At 58.4% G+C, this 23,928-nt stretch overlaps 1 protein-coding gene across 7 annotated transcripts in view; it reads right to left on the bottom strand.

Moving 5' to 3' along the window:
* The window catches only part of PEMT (phosphatidylethanolamine N-methyltransferase), a 47,361-nt gene extending 33,226 nt beyond the window's left edge, over positions 1 to 14,135 (bottom strand). Inside the window, exons 1-2 of one of the 7 annotated variants that reach the window (XM_081219056.1) lie at positions 14,117 to 14,135; positions 4,936 to 5,043 (exon numbers count right to left, since the gene is read on the bottom strand). In XM_081219056.1, the coding sequence (XP_081075182.1) occupies positions 4,936 to 5,028 (93 nt within the window). In that variant the 5' untranslated portion in view covers positions 5,029 to 5,043; positions 14,117 to 14,135. Of the gene's footprint in view, positions 1 to 4,935; positions 5,044 to 7,360; positions 7,381 to 8,038; positions 8,059 to 8,321; positions 8,343 to 13,151; positions 13,356 to 13,569; positions 13,633 to 14,116 lie in introns of those variants that run through there. The other 6 variants (XM_081219052.1, XM_081219050.1, XM_081219051.1 and 3 more) reach the window with 6 other exon arrangements.
* Between the last annotated feature and the right edge of the window lie 9,793 nt (positions 14,136 to 23,928).

Here is a 23,928-nt window from a genome sequence, read left to right as displayed (position 1 = left end):
CAGGGGCCTTCCCTGAGGCGCTGTGGGCATCCATCGCCAGGGTCTTTGGGCCGGCACTTGACCACCTCACATCCTAGCCCTCCTGAGGCTCAGGGTGCCAGGGCAGGGGACCAGGAGGCGGGATCAGAGGAAAGGTGGCAGGAACGGGGCTCCCCGGGCCCCACAGCGGGCAGCGGCCGGACACCACGGGGAGCCCAGGCACCTCCAGGCGCTACGTGGCCCGGCGTTGGCCAGCGACAAGCACACCCATCGCCCCTGCATCTCAGAGCCTCTCCCAGGCCAATTCCTGATTCCTGGAGGTGAGGAAAGGGTCACCAGCTACAAAACACTCTCCAAGATGTATCCCTAGGCCATGGAGCTTTTCTGGGCATAAGACTCTGGGTCAAGTGAGAGCACTTGGCCTTCAGCTCAGGCAGCAGCTCTGGGAGTTTGCGTGGATGCAAGAGCCGTTCTGGACGCGCCTGCACCCGGGACGCGCCTGCACCTGGGACGTGCCTGCACCTGGGACGTGCCTGCACCCAGGCGGCTCCCACGGCCACTTCTCCTCTGGGCCAAGTATGCCCGGGTGCTTCCAGACCCTTTCACACCCATTGCCCTCCCCCCACAGCCTGGCAGCCCCCCTTGAGAAAAGCTGGGCAAAGGCCACTCCTCCAGAACTAAGATGAGGCAGCTGAGGCCCAGGTCAGAACAAGTCAGCAGTAAAATGAGACAAAAACCCAAGCCTTGGACATTTTCCCTGGAATGTCAGCTGGCCTCAGAGGAAGACCAGGGAATGGGGTAAAGCCAACGACACAGCCAGGTGGGCACCGTGCGGCCAGCGAGAGGACCTAGCACCCCTCTACCAAGTGGAGAAACCGCCTGGCCCACGGCACCCCAGGCCACTCTGGGCTCACCTGCGATCACACTGGGCCTGCCCTTAACTCCAAGGCAGGAGCCCTCGGTCTAAGGTAGGAGGTGAAACGTAAACTCGCGAGGAACAGCGACCACAGATCTGCGGGTCAGGGAGGCTGGAAGGGAGCTGGGCCATGTCTGCTCGGGGCCAGGGCTCAAGGAAGGCCAGTGAAGGCCTGGGAGGGAAACAGGAGGCAGGTTGGTGTGGCAGAGCCCTTCTAGGAGGGAGCAGGCCGTGCAAAGGCACGGGGGCCACAAGGAGACCACGCTTGCTGATGGCAGAGGGTAGACACCAGAGCTCCGGGGAAGGTCACAGCAGACACCCTACGGAGATGTGGACGGGCCCTGAAGGCTGCGGGGTCTACAGAAAGGTCAAAGCAGGAGGGTTGATCTGCTGGGAACACCAAGGGGAGGCCAGGTCATCAAACCGCCCCTCCGTGTGGGAGGGGCCCGAGAGACGACCCACCAGGAGCCCTCCCGCCGCTGCAGCCACCTTGTCCCACCCAAGCTGCTGCTGCAGAGGCCGGGTCGTGTCCAAGTGAAGCATCGCAGGAGAGGCGCGTCCTCTACCCACACGGCCCCCAGCAGGACTCGTGAGAAAACTCAGGCCGCATCCCTGGAGCGTCAGGATCCGGGAAGGAGAGGAAGCCCAGCTCAGGTGGGGTCTCACCGGGGCTCTGGGTGGGAGAGCCTCCCTCCTCACCCCCTCGGCCTCCACGCGGTCCCGGCAGAAGGCAAGCTGGCCACGTTCCAGCCACCACGTTCCAGCCACCACGTTCCAGCCACCACGTACACCACGTACACGTGCCTCCGGGTCATCCCCTCACGGCCCCCAAGCCAAGGAGCCGCACAACCCCTCGCCCTGTCTCCTGGACAAGCTCCAGACGCCAGCTTCCTTGTAACCAACTCCGATGTTTCGATTGCAGGTCTGATGCCCAGTCTTACCTCGCTGCCAGCTCCAGGAAGGCAGGCCGCCCTCTCCCAAGGGGCCTGCGCGGTGTCACCCCAGGGGGGCAAGGTAAGCTGAGTGGCTGCGGTGTTTCAGAGCCCGATGGGCCTCCATTCACAGATGGAGAAACCAAGACCCAGAGCGAGTGTGAACACGGGCTGGGACCCCAGCCTCTGTCCTTGCTTCAGTATCTGCAGCATCAGCTTCCCGGCCCCTGTGGGGGTCCCCAGGGCAGCCAAGCCCACCCCACAGTGGCTGACACCGAGGCGGACACCAAAGCCGCGCAGCAAACGCACACAAGGTTGCGGGGACACCCTCGCCCTGGCCTTGCCCACAGCGCCACCTACTGTCCTGCTGCCCCCCCCAGCTCCCTCAAGAGCCCACGGCCGCCAGGACTCAGCCGGCAGAACGCCCCTGTGCCAGGGCCCCCCAAGGCGCATGGGGAGCGCCCCCCTTTCTGGGGAGGTGCATCTCCCTGCAGACCAGGTGACCTACCAGGATGAAGGGCTCTGGGCACTCGGGACATCCAGGGATAAAGCGGGTCAGCCATCCTGCTCACACTTAGTCCTAGAAGGCGGGGTGCGGGGCAATCCCTGGCCCTGTGTTTGCGGGGTGAGAGCACGAGCAGAAGGTGGAGAGGAGCCGGCTGGTGGGGCCACGCTGAGCAGGGGGACCGGGGGCGGGGGGTGGGCAACCACGAGCAAGGAGGGAAGGCTGGTCCAGGCCCTGGCACAGGGCAGCCTTCTCCTGCAGGTGGGGAAGGGAGCATGTCGGGGAGGTGTGGGCCAGGGCCAAAGAGCGAGCTCTCTGCGGGGTCTGGACGTGCCCAGGCGCGGCCGAGCACCTGGATGCGAGGTCCTGGCACTGAGGAGATTCTGGGCCGGACAGAGACACAGGTGACAAAGGAAACGCCCCAGCTGGTCCCTCTGCAGCACCCATTCTTCCCAACATTAACCCATCCGTGCACCTCGCGGGCTCATCCCCCCGCCCCCGCGGGCCACTCAGCGCCCCAACGGCGGGCCCCCCAAGAGCACTTGTGGGGTGAGTGAACAGATGACGAGCAGAGGAAGAGGAGGTCATGGCAGAGACGGGGCCAGGGACACCCCACGAGAGAGGGCGGGAGGCCCTCTGCGGGCACAGCAACAGGGGTGCTGGCGCCAGGTGGGCAGGCAGCGCAGCGCGTCCAGAGATGCCCCAAGAGCTGCGGCCCAGGGAGCAGGAGGCGGCCCAGCCCCGGGCAGCCACTCCCCAAACCTGGCTCCACATGGAGGCTCTGGGTCAGGTCTGAGCTCCCCACAGCCCTCGCCTCCCCCGCATTCTGCACCAGTTTCCATGGGAGGGTCTTCCCCACACGTCCGAACAATGCTGACAGCAGCCGGGTGTGCTACAATTCAGCTCAATTCCAACACTCTCTACCTGGCTCACAGGACTCTGGAGACCAGTTCACTCACTAGGTGACAGGTGTGTTATGCAGGAAGCTAAAGCATACAGACCCACAGCCAGGTGAGAGGCCGCACGGCCTCGGGGCGGGAGGGGGCCTGAGGGGACAGAGGAGCTCTGGGGGGCGGGGCCTGGAGCTTGCTTTGTGGGGAAACATCTTCAGGCCTCCCGGGGAGCTTTGGTCCCTCGTGCCTAAGTGGCCCTGACCTGACACAGGCCCCAGCCAGAGCTGGGGTGGCCCGCCCTCGCCCCACGGTGATTCTGCTCTCCCCCCACCCTCCCCACGTCCCACCCAGTGCACCTTCCCCTCCCGCAGCACCAGACAATGAAGGGTAAAAGGTGTGGCAGCTGAGAATCAGGCTTAAGTGATGTCCACGTCCTGACCTCAGAACTGGTGGAGGTTGCCTGCTCAGCAAAGAGGGGGCTTAGCTTGTGTTCAGGGTCTTGAGATGGGAGCTGTCCTGGGTCGGCGAGGCTCTGACTGCTGTCCCCCACCTGTTTCCTTATAGGAGGGAGGCAGGTGGGGGGAAGATGCTGGCCTTGAGGACTGGAGCTGGGTCTCCTGGAGGGGACCCTCCCCTGGAGCTGGGGGGTGGACACCCTGCCCACTCCTGGATCTTGACCAGTACTGGTTTCAGGTTTCTGGCCCCCAGAGCCAGGGGAAAATATATTCCTGCTGTTCTAAAGTACCCAGTCTATGGTCATTTGTTACAGCGGCACAGGAAACCAGGGGGGCGTATGAAAAAGGCCGTGTGTCCATCCTGGAAAGGAGACCAGTCTGTCTGTCGGGAGGGATGGCGTGTTGACCGCAGCCTCTTTGAGATGAACAGCCTGCCCCCACCCCACTCTCCCCAGATGAAGAAAACACCTAACTCGTCAACCAGATGCAAACACGTCTGTTCCGCCCCGGGGACCGAGCGGCCACCTGAGATGAAGACAGCTCGGAACGGCGTGTGCTGACGCCAAGCCCAGGCTCGTTCAGGAGGCCGCCCTCGAGGTGAGCACAGGACGTCCACGGCTCTGCATCGGTGGACGCCTCGGGGGGCGGCCCGGGGAGCACGCCTACCGCCCCTTCCAGCCCACCAGAGATGCTGGACAGCAGACCAGAAACCCCAAGGGCTTCCCCCACATCCTGACAGGGGAGGCATGTCTCCGAGAAGGGCTGGCAGGAGGGACTGCTCAGAGCCCACTCCCCACCTGCCTCCCACCCGGCCAGCCCCCCAGGCCCCCAGCCTCCACGTGGCCCTGCACCCACAGAAGACCTGGGCGCAGACCTGCCTCCCATTTCACTTGCTGTCAGCTCCTCCCTGCCCCCAGCATCCCTCAGCCCGAGGGCTGCAGACCACTCTGCAGGAAGCCTCGATTAGGAAAAGTGATGATGTTTATGGAGCACACCTGCGGGGGGTCCTAAGAAGGCGGCTGCCCTGAATGTGTGGCAGGAGGGGAGCAAAGCCCCGCTGAGACCCGCTGTCCGCTGAGGCCAAGATGTCGTGGGACCCCGCCGTGAGGCTTCCCCGGTCCACGTCCTCCCTGGGTGCCGACCTCGACGGGGAAGCAGGAGGATGCTCCCACGCTGGCCAGAGACAGACGAGCAGAGGGAAGAGCCACCCGTCCGTCCATCTGCCCCTCTGCACAGCCTGTCCTGGGGCACTTACCACATTCCAGAAGAGTGGATTGAAAGCGATGGTGAGGACTGCAGCCACAAAGTGGGGTTCTGAGGGGTCCACGTAGCCCAGCAGCCGGGTCATAACGCAGAGGTCTGCCTGCAGGGACAGAGCCGGCGTCAGCGGGAGACCTGCCTGCCCTGCCCCGCCCCACCTGGACAGACACGGGGGCGAGTGACAAGCCCCAGAACTTGGAAACAAAGTTACCCTCCAGGAACAGGTCAGGAGGCTTGGGCACGTCCAAGTCCAGCAAAGGTTACTGCAGTGTAATCTCATAAAACGGAAGATAAAAGCCGAAACCCAACCGGCCGTGTCGTGCCTGTTGGAGAGTGGCCGGGCCAGCGGCGGAAGCACAGAGAGGAAACCAGCGGCTCTGAGGATGAGTGTCCAGCATGCTGGCGGGGCAGTGACCCTGCCGGGACCCGTGTCTGCATCACCAGGGTGACCAGGACCCAACAGAGGTGTTCAGAGGCCCCAGAGCCAACCCGAGGGGCCGACATCCATGTGAAGATGCTCAGCCTCCGAGAACCAGGAAAATGCAGTTGAAAAGAGCAGCAGTGTCCTCTTCCCAGCCACTGGACCGGCGCTCCTGAGCATGGGGGCTCCCAACCCTGGGCACCTGCCCCGAGAGCTCACACACACGCGCACAGCTGTTCCTGTCAGCACGCATGGAACAGGTGTGCATGCCGGGGGCTCGGGTAAACCAGATGCGCCGTCCCCAAAGCAGCTAAACCAGGGAACTGAAATCGACCAGGTCTGTGTCAACCTGCCATGTTCTCAAACACATGTCAAACGGACAAGGATGCTGCAGAAGCCCAGAGCACCCTGCACCCACCACACAGCGCTGAGTGCCCCTCCCGTATGTGGAGAGGGCCAGCTTTGAGCCCCAGATTCATTGCCCCCTGTGACCAGGGCAGGTCTCCCCACCTCCGCGCTGTCGCTGTCAACCCGCTGGCCAGTCACTCTTTGTGGCCCCCACCCACTCCACGCCGGCCGCCCTCCCCAGCTGTGACAACCGAAAACGCCCCCAGACGTGGCCCAGATGTCCCCGGGGACAGAACTAAGACCCTGCCTCTAGGGACAAGAGGAGGAAACAGCTGGATGCCTCCAATGCTGAGTTCTCCCTTTAAAAACCGTGAGACACTGCTGACGTCCTGCGTGGTCAGTGTTCACTGAGTCCCTGTATTACTCTTTGTATTTTTCTTTTTCTTTTTAGAACTTCATGGCAGCTCTCCACACGCAATTCAGAATAACAATAAGTCTCAACTGGAAGGTAAGTCACAAGCCTCGGCTTGGGTGGGTGGCGGGGGTGGAATCCACTCCAGGCGGGCCAGCCGTGCCCAGGGTGCAGAGCTGGAGGGCAGCCGGGTGCATAAACCACGCTTCCTGCCAACGGCCCCCAGCCCCGGCCTGCCCACTGAATCACCACATCCAGCTTAGGGCCGCACACAAAACATGCTTCTCACCACTTGCGGACTCTTATGACAGCAACAACTCCCACGGGAGTTGATATGGCATTTCTGCAGACAAGGGTGTCATTGTCAGCCAGACTCCCTTTTAAGGAGTTCTGTCCGAGGATGCCATTCCTCTGAACCAGAGAATCCTCCTGCCTCCAGAGTGGCAAGCGTGTCCACGGGGAAGCCAATGCCCGCAAATGCCAGGGCCCACAGGTGGCCGCAGACTAGTCCCACTCAGCAGAGAGAAGTAAAATTCTCTCCTGCAATCGTCCCACCAACCCTAGGAGCTAAACGTCACCATCCTGACATCTTATGTATTTTACGCAGAAGCTCACTGAGGTTGCCGGGGGGTCAGATCCTCCAGGCCCCGCCACTCACAAAGCGAGCCAGGAGCTGCTGGGGGGGGCCAGTCACCTCTGCAAGGGTGGGAAATCCCACAGTCCCAGGCAAAACCCACGTGCCCTCATGCTGTGCCTCCTGCCCCACGGGTGACCCTGGGCTGGCAGGGCCAAGAGGAGAGAGGGTCAAGGGTCAAGAGTGAGGCCCGCCCACGTGGGGAGCAGGTGCAGATGACGACCAGGGTCTCCTGTTCACCCAGGCCCTGGACGGTGAGCAGGAGGAAGCCGGCAGACGGCCCAGTGGCTGCCTGGGGAGCAAGGCGAGGCACGGCCTGGGAGGGTGCGGGGGTCTTCCGGGGTGATGGAGCCTGGGTGGCGGGGACACATGAGAATTCTCCATCTGGGTGCGATTTCAGCACGTGAATTACACCTCAGGAAAGAAAATCAGCAGGGGAACTGAGAACTGCCCCCTCTTTCCCCAAAGGGCCCGGGGGAAAAGCTCCAGATATTTTTAAGAATTCCACTCCTCGTCATTCACCTGGGAGGCTCCACCCTGGGGGTCTGCGAGCTAAGCCCCTGCAACAAGACCAGTGCGCACCTATATAAGTTCTCACACCTCACCTTGGGCCACCACCCAGCAAGACGAGCACCGCTGTCGTGCCAGCTCAGAGAGAATCAAGCCAGAGGCTCCCAGAGGCCAGGCCAGGCCAGCGCTTCCGGATTCCAGATTCCAGATTCCGGGCTCAGGCGCTAGAGTGAGGATAAGTCCCGAATACTCCCAAGGAGGCCGGGCAGGTGAGCGGGAGAGAGACTGCTTCCTCGCCTTCAGGAGAGCAGAGGCGGAGGGGAAACTGAGGCAGAGCGGTTAAGCAGTGACACTGGCTGAGGTGGCCAGCAGCAGACATCCGGCCGGGGCTCCCTGTTAGGGCTGAACTAGTTAAAACTGGAACCTCGGCCCCCGCCCAGGTCCCAGGGCCCTCGGTCAACCTCTCATCCAGGAAGTATCCGGTCACCTTGAGGGGGCATTTGCGTTGCCCCGAGAAGGGCCCGCCGAGCAGGAAAGAATGACGGACAAGTCAGGTGGCAGCAGAGGGCCCCCTCCTGGCTTCCCGCTCCAGAGGCCTGCAGGTCCCGTCCTGGTTGCTGTCACCCCCAAAACCCGCTGGAAAGGGCGCCCTCCCGGGTCAGGCAAGAGCAGAGCAGGAGGGTCCCAGACCCCCGCCCCGTCACCCTGTACCCCTGTGGGCCACCTCGACTAAGGGGAGGGGCCCACCGCGACCCACCCACCCTCTGCCCAACCTGATTAAAGCAGCGAAGTCCTGGCCTTCTGCTCCTGGTAACCCTAACAACGGAGCCCCTCTGGCTCCAAGGTCACGGGCGCGGAGTCCCGGCGCTGGAACAGAGAGGAGATGGGCTACCTACCGCTGCCCGGGCAGCGCTCCCGCGAGGGGCTCAGTGGCTACAGCCCATGCCGCTCACCGTGCGAGGGTCAACAGCACCCAGGGTCACATTGTGACATCCAGACAAACAGCAGGGGCCCAGGGAATCAAAGTCACATCAACCGCAGGTGGGACCCACGTACCGCTCACTGCCGAGGGAAGGGGGCAGGGTGGGGGCAGCGGGGCAGGCCTCCAGCTGGACCCTCCGTCTCGGGCCTTCTCGGTGATTCAGGAGACGTTTACCGGGAAACTTCTGCCGCAAGCCCCGAGCCTGGCGCACACACAAGAAGGAGCGGCCACAAAGGAGCTTTATACTAAGGCGGCCGCAACCTCATGGCGGAGGCACCAGGCGCAGAAGAAGGACTCTGGGCAGCGGATAATCCAGGCTGGGCTGGGGGCTCCCCCTCACCCTCCGGGAGGGACCACAGGAAGCTCCGTGACCCACCTCCGCCCAGGGGGATGAGAGGGGAAAACAGGTGCCAAGGTACAAGGGGCAGAGGGTGCTTGTAGGGCCCCCCCCTGTGCGCCTGATGGCAGCGCTACAGACAGATGCGCTCTGGAGGGGCCCTCGGGGAATGCTCCCTTCCTAAGGAACAGCCAGCGAGGGGTGCGGTCCACACGCTGGGATGGGGGGCGAGCCTGCCCTGGAGACCACCTGAAGGGTCTGCTTTCCTACGATACAGACAGCGGCCAGCGGCTGCCCCAGTGTCCCGAATCCATGACTCCTTCCAGGAAGCTGTTTATTCACACTCTTCCTCCAACGAGCCTGTCCTGGGCCATGTACAGCGAGGCTCTGAGGGCCCGTGGGGCCCCACGTCCATGGGGCAAGGTGGGCCCTTCCTAGGAGTGGGTCTGGGGTCTCCTCCTCTGCGGGGGCCATAAGCCGCAGACCTCTCTCTACATTCGCCCTCAGGGGCCCCGGACAGGCCCTGCTACGCTGGTGCCTAAGTCTATTTACCTAAGGACGCATTCTGTGTCCAAGGCAGTGGTGACAGGAAGCCAGCTGACCGAGTCCTGGGCCAGGGCTTTGCAGAGGCGGCAGAGCCTGTCCTGAGACAGGGCCCGATGCCCTGTGGGAACCTGGGCAAACTTTGACGGGGGTGGCACCTCCTTCCTGGGACCATCAGGAGGATTAAGTGAGATGACACAGGAAGCTCACTTATTACTCTGTGACTGAGTCTGCCCACAACCCTGTGAGACATGCCCATTTTTCAGACTAAAAAACTGAGACTAACACATGAAGCCAAAACAGGTAGGCAGAAAATCGGTGAGGACAAGGTGGGCCTGAGCACCAGCCCCCCATAACAGCAGGAGGCACATTCCTCTCAAGTGCACACAAAAGAAAAAGAAAGAAAAAGTAAAAGTATGTATGTTCTTGAACCATAACAGAATCAAACTAGAAATCAATACCAGAAAGATCCTTGTTAAAGACCACAAGTAGGGGGCTTCCCTGGTGGTGCAGTGCTTAAGAATCCGCCTGCCAATGCAGGGGACACGGGTTCAAGCCCTGGTCCGGGAAGATCCCACATGCCGCGGAGCAACTAAGCCCGTGCGCCACAACTACCGAGCCTGCACTCTAGAGCCCGTGAGCCGCAACTACTGAGCCTGCGAGCCACAACTACTGAAGCCCGCGCGCCTAGAGCCCGTGCTCCGCAACAAGAGAAGCCACCACCATGAGAAGCCCGCGCACTGCAACGAAGAGTAGCCCCCCCCGCTCGCCGCAACTAGAGAAAGCCCACGCGCAGCAACGAAGACCCAATGCAGCCAAAATAAATAAATAAATAAATACAATACAATAAAAATTAAAATTAAAATAAAATAAAGAACACAAATAGGGACTTCCCTGGTGGTCCAGTGGTAAAGAATCCGCCTTCCAATGCAGGGGATGTAGGTTCGATCCCTGGCCAGGGAGCCAAGATCCCACATGCTGCGGGGCAACTAAAGCCCACGCAACAATTACTGAGTTTGCATGCCTCAACTAGAGAGTCCACATGCCGCAAACTACAAAGCCCATGCACTCTGGAGCCCACACACCACTATTAGAGAGAGAAGCTCTCACGCCACTACTAGAGAGAAGCCCATGTGCCACAACAAAAGATCCCACATACCTCAACGAAGATCCCGCGTGCTACAACTAAGACCCAACGCAGCCAAAACACATAAATATTTTTTTTAAAAAAGAAAAGAACATCCATACTGATAGACGGATGAGTAAAGCCCCACGATCATCTCAACAGAGGCAGAAGAGACCGAGGTTCTGCCCGTTTACGTGGCTTGCCCAAGGTCTGGACTCTGACCCAAAAACACTGAAGACAAAAATTATGTCCTTGACAACTTCACACAGTAAGTCGACAAGAGAAATGGCCTGCTGTTTATTCTAACTAATGTGATAACGCCAAAAGAGTTTGAAAAACAACTCTGTGTAGCAGGCAAACATCTCTCCCTGGAAGGCAGCTCCTACCTGCCCCTGGGATTTGCCTCCCAAATGGTCACAGATGAGTCACAAACAGGGACTGTGCAGCCCAAGGGGCCTGTCGCCCAGCATGGTCTCGATGCTGCCTGAACACAGGGGCCTTGCCTTCTGAAGAGCACCCACCCTCAGGTGGGCTGCACTTTACAGCTGACAAAGGTCCTATTTTACAGAGCAGGTAACTGAAGGGCCCCTCTTGACACCTACACCACCTATCGCTCACAAGGGCTGAAGAACCATCTGGAAACGGGCATGAAAGGGGCCCCCCGACTGTGCCCTGGCAGCCTGTGCTCCCAAAGGAGCCAGCACCCCGAGGCCCCACTGGAGCCCTTCAGTCCGGCTCCATCGCCCAGCAGCCAGCAGGCTTCACTCAGCTGCCCAGCTGAGGAGCCTGGCTGAGTCCAGGGCAGGGAGAGCCTTGGTCGACGAGGCTGCAGCGGGTCCGTGCCTCAGCCCAAGGGGGGACTTTCTAAGCTCAAAACAAAGCCCAGATTCTGCACCAGATGGAGCAGGCCCAGGAGCTAGTGGTCAAGGGCACCGTGCCCATGGTTGTGCATCAGCACACGTGTGGCTGCTGAGGACGTGCGGTGCCACGCAATGAAATGACGTATTTTACATATTGGGTCAAATATATTGTCAAAAGTGATTCACCGATTTCTTACTTTTTCAACTGTGGCTACTAGAGAAGTTTAGATTCTCAGCGTGACATATTACCGCCAAGGGACGGCGCGGGGCCAACCCGCTACCATCATGCAGCTCAGACGCCCGGCTGCAGAGAAACCAGCCCGGCTGCAGAGAAACCATCCCGAGGATGACATCTCTCAAAACCAGAGGTTTTCACTGAGGAGGGAGGAGGGCTGCCAAGTAGGACAAATACACAACGTTCAACGTTGTTGGCAACAGGAAGCTTAACTGTACCAATAAGGGCTGCAGTGGAAAAAACTGAATGTTAGCCAACGAGGGTCACCCTGACCTGTCCCCTAAAAGGTTCCCAGATCACTCCAACTGCACAGCCCCACAGGGAAGGGAAGAAGAGCAGAAAAGACCTTCCCACACACACCCAGGAAATCTCCCCCTCCCCCGCTGCTAGGTCTAGAACACAGGCCTTGTTCAGACCTGAGGGCAGGACCCTAACCCTGCAGCGGGGCCCACTGCCCCCTTGATTTCCACCAGAAGCCCCGAAGGCTTCCCCACCTCCAGTTAATGGTGCCCCATCCTTCCCCCATAGTTCTCATCCATGAAGCATCCACCCCAAGCCAGGCAATGCGGAGGGTCCCCTTTGGCTAGGCTTCTCTTTGTTCTTGAACAAATACTCCTCCTCAAGGCCTTGGCTCTGCCAGCCCCCGACCAGAGCACCTGGGCCCCCACCCCCCAGGGCGTATCGCTCAGGGCTCTGATCAGAGGTCACCTCCTCAGATAGGGACCGGCTATCTCAGGATCTCAACCCACCTCCCCACAAGCCAGTTTCTAAAACATTGACCAGTTTTATCTCCGGCAGAGAATTTTCAGTTTCCAGCCTCAGTGGAGTGAAAGGTCAGTGAGAGCCGACAAAGAATGTCGCCTGCCATTCCGGTAAACAAGGGAAGTCGCCCCCCATCAAGCCATCGGCTGCTGCTGCCAACCCCACAGTGCACCCTGAGGGGGATTCAGGATGGAGAAAAACAGGAGACAGGCCCCAGGCAGTTAAGATGCAGATCTGAGGAATAATTTCAAGGAGCCCAGACTCTAGCATCTTCCCACAAATAGAAAAGTGCTAAAATCATGTACAAGATGTCTGGGTTTTTTTGTGATTAGCAGTAATCTTTTGATGTTCGATGTGGGGTTTTTTCCAGCAAAAACTCCTATATATCCTGGCTCCCCCTCAGAGCCACTGAGAGGCTGTTTCCTGGGCTAGAGTCCTCAGTAAGGCCCCCAATAGAACACAACTCGCAACCATTAGGTTGTGCGTTTTTCTTCAGTGGACACCTGCTCTCAATCGGTACCGCTGTACCAATGAATGGACCACAAAAGGCGGCCTCGGGCAGGGACCTCTCGGGGGCTCCACGGGGAGTGGCTGACGCCGAAAAGGTTAATGTCTTGTCTCAGAGGAGACTCTAAGGGCCGGGGCCAGGGGCCCGGCTGGTCTTCAGAACCAGGGCCGGCCTGGCCCATCCCGGCCCGGCCCGCGCGGGGCTCCGCAGGCCGCGAACTCCCCGCCCGTCCACCCGGGAGGAGCCTGTCCTCCGGCCTCAGCTCGGGGCGCCGCCTCCCCGGGGCGCCTCCTCCCCGGAGCCTAGCGATCCCGTAGGTGCACACGTGTACGCGCTCCCACGCGCGGATACAGGTGCGGACACGCGCACTCGCACTCACACACACACGCACCCGCGGCCCCGCCCCGCCCCGCCCCCGTTGCCTGGTAAACGGCGGCACCGCCCCCGGGAGTAGGCGGTGGCACCGCCCGCCGCGGACCCAGCAGCCCTAGCGACCCCCACCCCCCCGGCCCGGCTGCCGGCGCGGTCGGTACCTTCCTGAAGTCCAGGTTGCCAAGGCCCCCGCAGCAGTCGGGCGCCGCCACCGAGCTGCGCATGGGCCCCGCCCGGCCCGGACCCATCGGCCGCGGGCCGCCTTGCAGGGACCAAGCGCGGGCCTCGCGGCAGCCCCCAACCACCAGGACCGGCCCCATCGCGCCCGGGAAGCGCCGCCGGACGCGGCGCTTTCCCGGTGACGGCGCTTCCCCGGCCTTCTGGGAAATGTAGTCCCCGTCCCCGCGCAGCGCCGCGCTCCCGGGCTCGCACCGGCCTCTCGCGGAGCCGAGAACTACAAGTCCCAGGGCCGCCCGTTGCGGCGCCTGCCAGTCCCGAGTAGGCCACGCGGCTGCTGGGCCCCCGCCCGCCGGCCCCCGGCCCCCGGCCCCCTGCTCCCCACTCGGTCCGCCAACTGACCTGGTGTCCCTGTCCTTAGCCGGCTGCGGCGGGTTGTAGGTTTAAGTAGCGCGCTGCGCAGCCCCGCGGACCTGGACTTTGGCCGGCTCGGCCCCCCGCCCCTCCTAAGGCTGCCTGTGGCGGGGGGCGGGCACACCCCGCAGCTCCCGCCCCCCCCCACCCGGTTGCGACCCCTCCACTGGCCCTCGAGCACTCACCGGGGCTGCCCTCACTGTCCCCTGGGAGATGAGAGCCGAGCAGCACAATAAAGGGTCATAGCTTGATGCGGGCTGGCATGGCAAAACGGGGGACACTGCCCTGGAATGCTCAGGGAAGGGCCCGAGGGAGGCCTGTGCGCAGGAGAAGGTGGCAGACATGCAAATTGCGGGGGTGGGAAGAGGGACCACCTGTGCAGGTGCCGGGAGATCAGAGGGGTCCTCAGTAATCCGGAAAAGGCTGGAGTAGTGGTGGAGGGGAGACAGCGGGAGGGAAGGGGTTTAGAAAAGTAGGTGGGATTTTAGCTGGTTGGGTCCCAAGAGAGCCCCTTTGGTAGCTAGGTGTCACATACCTGGGAGCCCTGGCAGTCCCTCTGCTTCCTGATTCCGGCCCACTTCTCTCCCCCTTGGCCCTCAGGACCTACCAGCCCAGAGCATCTGTGAGTTGCCACCGTGTGCCCACCCCTGTGCTGACCTCCACAGCATCCCTAGGATGGGGCAGGCCCACCAAGAGACAGGAAGGATGCTGGCCTTGGTGCATGCACTAGCTCTGTGGTTGCAGGCAACTTTCGTTTTCTCTAAAGTAAAAGGGAAATACCTGCTGGTAAAACCCACTGCACAGGACCTGACCCGTGGGAAGTGCTTGAGAACCACTGGTCACGAATGGGCTGGGTGCACAGCAGGTGCTGCAGGGCTGGTTTGCCCACTGACCACCCCGTCAGGGTGTCCAGGCAGGGCCTTCTGGAACCAGAGCCAATTCTGGGGAGCCCGCCAAGGGGGAGGGCCCCCAGGGAGCACTCCCCCCAACTACAGTCTGTTTCACCCAAGCCCTAGTTTTCTCCCCACCTACCAGGCCACTCTCCTCCCCCCCACCCCCCATTCTTTTATTAAACCAGGAAAATTAGTTTTTGTGTGTTTGGTTTATCTGGGAACAAAGAAAGGTAAATGTCAGAGGTCACACCATAGCTGATGCAACTAGAGGAATCCACTCCTCCACCCCTAACCCGCCCCCACCACTCTAGCTCCATGAAAGGAACACACCCAGACGTGCAGAAGCCAAACTCAGCTTCCAGTGTGATCGATTGGGACTGTTCAGATCAAAAACCTCCTGCTGAAGATATCTGGGGGCAGAAGCCTTGCCTGGCCCTTTGAAAACTCCCAGGTGAGAACTTGCAGAGGAGTCCCCAGGCCGACCTCTCTCGGGGGAATATGCCTTTTCCGGCATCCCTGGCAAACAGAGAAGTCACTTCTGAGGCAGCATGCTCCTCTGTTGGACAGGATGTTTGTTCCAGATACCGACCCAAAGTCCCTCTTGCTGGAGCTTTAACAAACAGCCCCTTTCTACCCTCAGGGTTATCTCTCTTTGCCCCTTGATAGCTCTACAGATACGGGAGCCATTTATCATGAGTGTCTCCCAGTCAGCTCCAGGACAAACATCTCCAGATGACCTCTCTGGCCAGGAGTTTGACCTTTGCTGGGAGAGGATCAAAGCTAACAGCCATTTCTTTGCCGTCCTCCCTCCGCCAGTGGCCCTGGATCTGACTGCCTGGCTCCCAGCAATCACCAAAAAACACCTTTTATTACTAAAATTAACATTTGCTCATTGAGTGGCCTTGGCTAAAACCTAAACCTTCCCCTACTCTGAGTCTATTTTCTGTTCATAAAATAGGTACGATAGTATCTCCCGAGTGAGGCTGTGGTTAGGACTAGCGGTAACAATGTGCAGAAAATGCCCGGCACACAGTAGGTTCTCAACAGATGCCTGTCTCCCTCCTTTCCATACAATCAAGACTTGCCTAAGATCGTACTCCTGACACGCATGAACACGCTGCGGTTTAAGACTGCCCATGACGGGGGCCCAGGGGAGCAGGGTACTAGCTAGGAGGCCTGCGAGTCCCTGGGAGGATGAGGGTGAGGAGGCAGGCTGGGCAGCGTCCCCTGAGGGGTGGGGAGCAGGGGGAGGCTGGGGTGGTGGTGTGCACCGCAGGTCACCGGAAACCAGGTCATCGGGAGTTCTTTAAAACCAGGAGGGGACTGAGGGGCCGCGGCCATGATGCCCAGCTCCCCTCCTACATCCAGGCCTGACTGCCCCCGCCCGGACCACGGCAGGCTCAGTAGAGGCGGGTGGGAGCTGGGGCAGGGCAGCACTGCTCATAAAGAGTAAACTCTCCTTTCCGCCGGGGCTTTGGGAGGAGCCCCTTCCCCAGCGACCTCTGTTGCTGGGAGGAGAGCTTTGCAGCTGACTCACCTGAATCCAAGGCCCAGGAAGCACCAGCAATCGCTGCAGGCTCTTTGCTGTGCCTGGAGCACCCCAGGCACACTCTCACCTCAGGACCTTTGCACATGCTCTGCTTTCTGCCTGGAATGCTGCTCCCCTAGATGTCCTAAGAGCCCCTCCCTCACCTCCTTCAAATCAAGTGCCACCTTTCCACTCGACTGGACTTGTCAGCCTCCCCCCACTCTCCATCCCCTTCCCAATGTCTCCAAAGCCCTTGTGGCCACCTAACAAATGTATTTGGTTTACTTATTTATTCTGGGTAGCATCAGTCACCCCCAGGAGGATATGAGCTTCCCGAGGGCAGGGTTTTAACTGTTTCTACACCACTCTCTGCCTGGCATCTGGGTCGCGCCTGGCACAAAGCAGGCACTCAATAAATAGGGAATGAGTAAATAGTTCCGCCACTCCCATATTTGGGGCATCCTTGGGCAAACCACCTCTCTGGGCCTCAGGGACCCTGTCAGTGGAATGAGGAGGGTGAAGGATCCTGGCTGCTGTGTGGCCTAGGGCAAGCAACTTACCCTCTCTGACTCTCAGTAGACGAGAAAATCCTAACCATAAAAACAAGAGCTAAGATGTTTGAACTCTTGCAAAGCTGCAGGCCCAGCGCTCAGCACAGTTTTCTCTGAGCCTCATAACAACCCAGTGAAGGAGAGATGGCAAGCTGACTCACGTGGAAGGGACCACAGTCACACAGCCAAATGAGTGACGGGCTTTGAAACTGCCAGCCCAGAGCCAAGCCTGGCCTTTACCGCCAGAATGGAGCAGGTGACCCAAAGCCCAGCACAGGACCCACTACAGGAACCAGCACTGGTTCAGACAGTCAGTGCTCAACCCCATTAGGTTTCTGCCCCCTTCTCAGCTTCTTTTCACCACATGCACCCTTCACGGGCCAGTTAAAGCTTTGTCTTTTCTGAGAAGCCTCACTGCTCCTATAAGGACGAGGGCAAAGCATGATTCCTCACCCACAAGGTCCCAAGTGGCCCAGGTGCAGCCGCCTCCCCAGCCCTTCTTGATCCCTGTGCTCCAGCCACAGGGCCTTTGCACATTCCTCTCCCTCTGCCAGGCACACACTTCTCTCTCTTCTTGGAGAGCAAGGGCGTTTTCTGCACCTGCACACACTCAGCACCAGTCAGGGCTCATCAAATACTCACCCAACAAATGAATACACGTGTGAATGACGGTCAAAACTGAATTTCAGTCCAGTGAAATTATCCCTCAAAAATGGAGACAAAGTAAAGGTGTTTTCAGACAAGGAAGGTTAAGAGAATTCATCCCCAGCAGGCTGGTCGGGAGCCTGGGAATGCTGGAAGGAGTGAAGAGCACTGAAAAGAGTAAAGCTAATCAATATTAGCCGTTTGTAACAATAGAAACATCTTGTGGGAGTTAAAATATTTATCTTGGTCACTGGGAGAAAAGTCAGCGAAACCCCCATAGGGTTTGATCCCCACAAAACCTCCTCCCATTAGCGGCAGACTATACATTCTTGTCAAGGTCATGCAGAGCACTGGCCAATGTCGACCACATGCAGGCACATAGAGCAAATCTCAATAGATTCCGAAGGCTTGCGATCACATAGTTTATTCTCCCAAACACAGGTGGATTAAGCTAGAAAACAGGAAGACAACTACCACATCCCCCAACATTTGGAAATTACCCAAAACATTTTTTTTTAACCCCAGAGACAAGTTCTAGCTGCTTCGAGTTCCCTGGACCCACCAGGCACTTTACCTGGCTGGAGTGGGTCAGGCGGGGCAGACAGCGGCTTCGAGGAGCCTCTTGGAGGAGGGACCTTTCCTGTTTAATCCCAGGTTCCAGGAGCGGAGGAGAGGGGGTGGGGTAGGGCGCTGGGTGCTCTGAGGGCTGCGGGGTGTAATAGGGGCTGAGCGTGTGTGCAAGAACCAGCAGTCCTGGCCCAAAGCTCAGGGCGAGTGGAGTGTCAGCAGGTCTTCAAGCTGAAGACTGTTCAGGCTGCCCCTTGGGCAGAGCCTGAGCCGGAGCTGGAAGTGATCGTGATTAGCGCTAAGGACGGGGCAGGGCCTTGCGCACAGGGTCACAGAGGATACAGTCAGTCCAACCTCTTTCCACACGTTTGTGCCTCGTTTCCTCACCAGCATGGGATCTTATTATTCCAGATATACTTACATTAATTTAATAGTTGAATAATTATACCTTATTTGTTTTTTCCCCATTATATGTGATGTTGGACGTTTTCCCATGTGCTTTTCTTTTTGATCAGAATAGTGTTTCATGTGCACTATTTAACAGTGCACCTCCTGGGCTTTCTTTCAAAAAGACCTGTGAGCCTCAGTCTTAGCAATCTCTTGAACTTTTTAATTAAATGAATTGGGCCGTTGTAACTCTTAAGTGATTAAAATTTTTTACCTTGAAAATTTTCCAAGCCACAAAAAATTTGAAAGAATTATGCAATAAACACCTCTATACCCTTCACCTAGATTGACCCATTTTCATTCTCTAGCATTTGCTTTATCTGTTTATAAGGAGTTTTATTTGGGGGGGGTGTATTTTTTTTCTTGGCCAAGCCGCGAGTGTAGCATGCAGGATCTTAGCTCCCCAACCAGGGCTCGAACCCGTGCCCCCTGCAGTGGAAGTGCAGAGTCTTAACCACTGGACCTCCAGGGAAGTCCCTATATGGAGCTTTTTTTTTTTTTTTTTCTTGCGGTACGCGGGCCTCTCACTGTTGTGGCCTCTCCCCGTTGCGGAGCACAGGCTCCGGACGCGCAGGCTCAGTGGCCATGGTGCACGGGCCCAGCCACTCCGCGGCACGTGGGATCTTCCCGGACCAGGGCACGAACACGTGTCCCCCACATCGGCAGGCGGACTCTCAACCACTGCGCCACCAGGGAAACCCTGGAGTTAGTTTTATATGAACTATTTGAGAGTACATGCAGACTCTTCACCCCTAAACCCTCCAGTGGATGTATCTCCTAGGAACAAAAACATTCTCCTGGGAAACCTCTATACAATGATGAGAATCAGCAGGTTTATGGTGGATACAGAGGACAGCTAACACTGAGGCCACGTCCGAATTTCACCCACTTTCCTGTTGAGCAGACTGGCCCTCAAGTGGGTTTTGTCTGGTGGTCTCGGGGCCAGAGCGTCCCCTCAGTGCTGTGACCTCTGAACCTGCTTCCAGCTGCCCTTCCCGGTGCCTGAGCTTGACCTCTGGGCATGGATGGGCCTCTCCTCCGCAGAGACGCACGGGTTCAGCTGTTTCCTTTCCTCTGTGTTACCTGCTCGGCCGTCTCCCTGGCCTGTTGTTCTTACCGATTCACAAAACTCCTGGGGTTTCATAGTCCAACTCAGGAGGGCAGCTCAGAGGCAGCCAGGGTCCACGCTGTCACCCCAGCCCCTGCTGCCTGGTCCATGCGTCCCTGGTATGCTGACATCTCCGACATCTAAGGGGAAAATCCCTATGGAGGAGCCAGTGTCCCAGCAGCCAGCATAGCCGCTGGATCTGTGGGAGATGCTGGGCCTCCTCCTGGTATAGCCTCCGCCCCTCGCAGGCCAGACAGGAAATGCCCGGGTCAGAACCTGCTCAGGTTTCTGGACAAGGGCAAGTGGGACAACGCTCTGTGCTGTGGGCAAACATGGGCATCCCTGGCCCTCACCCTGGAAATACACCCCCAACCCCAAACGCCCCACAAACCTTTCCAAATGGCTCCAAGGAGGGGTTTGTGGGCCCCTGTTGAGAACAGCTAGAGAACACTATGTATTGAGGGCTTCCTCTGAGCTGGCCTTGAGCCAAGCACTTGAGACACTTTATCCCGTTTGTACCGCCCAACTGTCCACTCTACAGATGAGCTTGTCGTGGGGGTCAAAGGCAGCAGCCCTTTATCCAGCTCCGGGAAGACGGCCTCTGAGGACCGTGCGAAGCTCAGACTTCGCTCAGGAAGAGGACGGGGTGAGCTGGGCGGGCTCGGGAGGCGTGGGCGGCCTTGACGACCCTGCGTGCACGAGGTGGTCCCAGTGCCCAGAGGCCTGCTGGTGGCACCGCGGGGCCCAGGGCCACAGACTGCACCCTTCTCATGGCCACTTCATGTTTTATTCTGCTTTTTTAATTAACAGATCTTATTTTCAGCATACTTTTAAGTTTATTGAAAAATTGAGCAGAAAGTACAGAGAGTTCCCATACACTTAAAAAAGTTTTTGTATTGATATAAAATTAACCATTTTAACCATGCTAACGTGTACAATTCAGTGCTTTTTAGCACATTCACAATGTCGTACGACCATCATCACCAACTCATTTCAGAACACTTCCGGCATCCACGTGGAAACACGAATCCATTGGCTCCCACCCCTGCCACCTCTGATCTACTTTCTGTCTCCATGGATTTGCCTGTCCTGGAAGTTTCATATAAACAGAACCAGGCGATAGGTGACCTTTTACATCTGGCGTCTTTCACGGAGAGCAATGTATCTGAGGTTCTCCCATGTTGTAGCAGGTGTCAGTACTTCCATCCTCTTTATGACTGAATGACATCCCACCATGTGTATGGACCACATTAGTTCATCTGACCACCTGCTGACGGACACCGGGGTCGCTTCTACCTTCTGGGGGCTGTGAACAGGGCTGCTGTGGACATTCACATACAGGTGTTTTTTTTTTACGGACACTTTTTAAAATTTCTCCTGGCTATTATCTAGCAGGGAAATTACTGAGTCACATGGCAACTCTATACTTAGCCTTTGGAGGAACTTCCAGACCGTTTTCCACAGCAGCTGAACCACTTTACGTTCCCACCGGCAGCACACGAGGTTTCCAGTTTCTCCACGTCTTCCACACTTACTTCTTGGTTTTGCGATGATGGCCATTCTCACAGATGTGAGGTGGTACCTCACTGTGGTTTTGATTTGCATTTCCCTGAAGTCTAATGCTATCGAGCATCTTTTCCTGCGCTACTGGCCATCTGCACGTCTCCTCTGCCGACACGTCTGTTCGGATCCTTTGCCCATTTTTAATTGGTTATTTGTCTTTATATTATCGAGCTCTAAGGTAAAGGGTAATTACACATCAGGAATCTTTCAAACGGAAGGTGGGACATAGCTTCTCAGGGTTTTCAGCCCCATCACTGGACACAAGGCCCTGTTGTGTGTCTCCAGGGAGGACAGAGCACACCTTCCCCTGGGAGGTTGCTTCCAGGCAAACGCAAGGCCTTTCACCCAGTCAAGGGCTCTTACAGTGTTTTTCCAGCCAAGAGCTGCTCTTCCTCTAGGCATCAGTGCCGCTGCCACCTTGTATGAACGCAGGACTAGCTACTGCCCGCTTCTTAAAAACAGAATTATGTATGTGTTTTTTCTGCCCGTCACTACACACGAATGACTCCTAATTTTCCATTTCTCATTTGACTTCTCTTCCAGATTCCTTCCACATGCTGAACTCCTCCCCAGCGTGGGGGGAGCGGGGGCGGGCGGGGGGATGTCTTCCAGGCACCTTGCGCGAAGCCCTCTCCACTCCCTGGTCCCCGACCCAGTGCCCCTCCCCCTCGCCCCCTCCCTCCCCACCACAAGGAATCAGTCCTCAGAGTAACTGTTCCTCTGAGGCTCAGGCCTCATCAGCTCCCACCTGGACTATCAAGGTACCTGGCCTCCCAGCCTCCCCCGTTTCCAAAGCATCCTCCACCGACAGCAGGTGGCCCCTGCTCAGAGCCCCGCAGTGGTTCTACTGCCCAGATGGAGACCCAGTCCTCGCAGGCTGGCATAGGAGACCCTCCAGGAATCAGACCCTTCATTCGTTGGTTCATTCATTCAGTTTTCTGAGCACCTACTGTGTGCAAGGGACTGGGACACAGTGAACAAAGGACAGGGCTTTGAGGAGAAGCAAGCCTCACAGGGTGGCCAGCGGTACAGTGGGCCTGGGGGAGACAGTGGGGACAGAGAGGAGGGGACAAGACCCAGTGAGCAGGGGGCTTCCCAGAGGGGGCAGCTCCCCAGTACCCACCCCCGCTCCAGCCACTTCTAATCACCTCCAACTCCCAGAATGCACCTGCCGTCCTTGCAAACCCACCAAAGCCACCCCCCCACCCCCGGCTCCCCACGCTTTGGCAAACTCTCCCAGCCTTCAGACCTAGGTGAAGTGTCTCCTCATTTGCTGAGTCCCCCACCCCCTGTACGGAGCTAATCCCTTGGTCCTACCTTTAAGACACCCCCAGCCCCACAGAGACCCCATCACAACGTTGATCTCATCCAATTATTATGTTATCTGTGACTTTCTGGGAACTGAATCGCCGTCTTGCTGTCCTTTTCTGCTGCTATAGACACAGGGAGACACAGCCAGTCCCCCACCCACCCCACCGAAGTCCAGGGTTCTCAATAAGGGTGATCTTGCCATGTAACCACCTCCCCCAAGGACCCTGGGCGCCGTCTGGAAACAACTGTGGTTGTCACAGCTGGGAGGTGCTGCGGACATCGGGTAGGGCGAGGCTGGGGATGCTGCTCAGTCTCCTACAGCGCGGGGTCCAGCCCCACAGCCAAGATCATCCAGCGCAGGATGTGATGGTGCGGAGGTCAAGGAAGCTTCTAACGCTGGGACAGCCAGGTGTGGTTTGGGGGAGGGCAGGCCTGGGGTCAGGTGGGCGTCTGGTGCATCCAAGGCACGGGGCGGGGGGTGGGGGGTGGGATGGATGGGCAAGTGGCTGTGTCCCAGCCAGTGAGTGGGAGGAGGTAGTGCCCTGCTTGCTTCCGGCCTGGCCTGTGTGCCCAGCTCAGTGTGACCCTCGTGCAGCAGCTGACTCTCCGGTCCCGGCCTGCACGTAGGGAGCCCCTGAGACGCTGGGTGTAAACCAGGCCCAGACTCGGACCCGGATGTTCCTGGGTCTGCGGGGGTGTCAGGCGTGCAAGGCCAGGTCCCTGGGCTTTTCCAACTGAAGCCCCCCCGCCCCGGTATCCCATGTTGACCATGAGCAATCCCACCTCCCTCATCACATTCTTGTGCAGTTTTTCCAACCCTGGCACGTGGGCACGAAAGTAGGGTTCAATCTGATTTTCAAAAGAAAAGGTCTTTCCTGCACCCTGAGAGCTGGCAACAGTTCATATCAGTTACACAATTTGTCTGTCGTGTCTTTTGGTGGACTGTGACCCCCTGAGGGGAAGGTCTGGGCCTGACTCACCGGATGTCACCAAGGACCAGCAGAGGCCCCAGCACAGGGCAGTCCCAGGAGCTGTTTGTGGACCTCTGAGCAGGGATGGCCCTCACAGCTGCCCACCCTGCCTTCATGTCTGTATCAGTTAGGAACACATTTACCTGCAGAACACCAAATCCAACCAACAGAGGCTTAAACAAATTGATAGGAGGTTCGTTTTTCCACGTAACACAACTAGAGGCAGGCAGTTGCTAGCACCAGGGACTCTGACTCCACCATCCCTAACATAACTGACCTCTCAGGCTTATGCTTTGGCCTCATAGTCACAAGATGGCTGCCATAGCTCTAGTCATCACACTTGGCTTCCAGACAAGCCAAAGGTAGGGGAAAGGTCAAGGGCCACAGTAGCTGCACCTGTCTCTTTTCATCAAGTGAGCAAAAGCTTTCCCAGAAATGCCCCCCAGCAGACTTCCACTTTAGGACTGATTGGCCAGAACTGGGTCACACAACCAGCATGAGACACTGGGAAATTTGGTAACAAAATGATCATGACTGGCTTAGAACACTGTATCAAAAACTAATGGAGGGGGCTTCCCTGGTGGCGCAGTGGTTGGGAGTCCGCCTGCCGATGCGGGGCGCACGGGTTCGTGCCCCGGTCCGGGAGGATCCCACGTGCCGCGGAGCGGCTGGGCCTGTGGGCCATGGCCGCTGGGCCTGCGCGTCCGGAGCCTGTGCTCCGCAGCGGGAGAGGCCACAGCGGTGAGAGTCCCGCGTACCGCAA

This window comes from Mesoplodon bidens, assembly GCF_964165515.1.
Source record: "Mesoplodon bidens genome assembly, chromosome: 19".
NCBI lineage: Eukaryota > Metazoa > Chordata > Mammalia > Artiodactyla > Ziphiidae > Mesoplodon > Mesoplodon bidens.
This window is presented reverse-complemented; position numbering and strand designations above follow the sequence as displayed.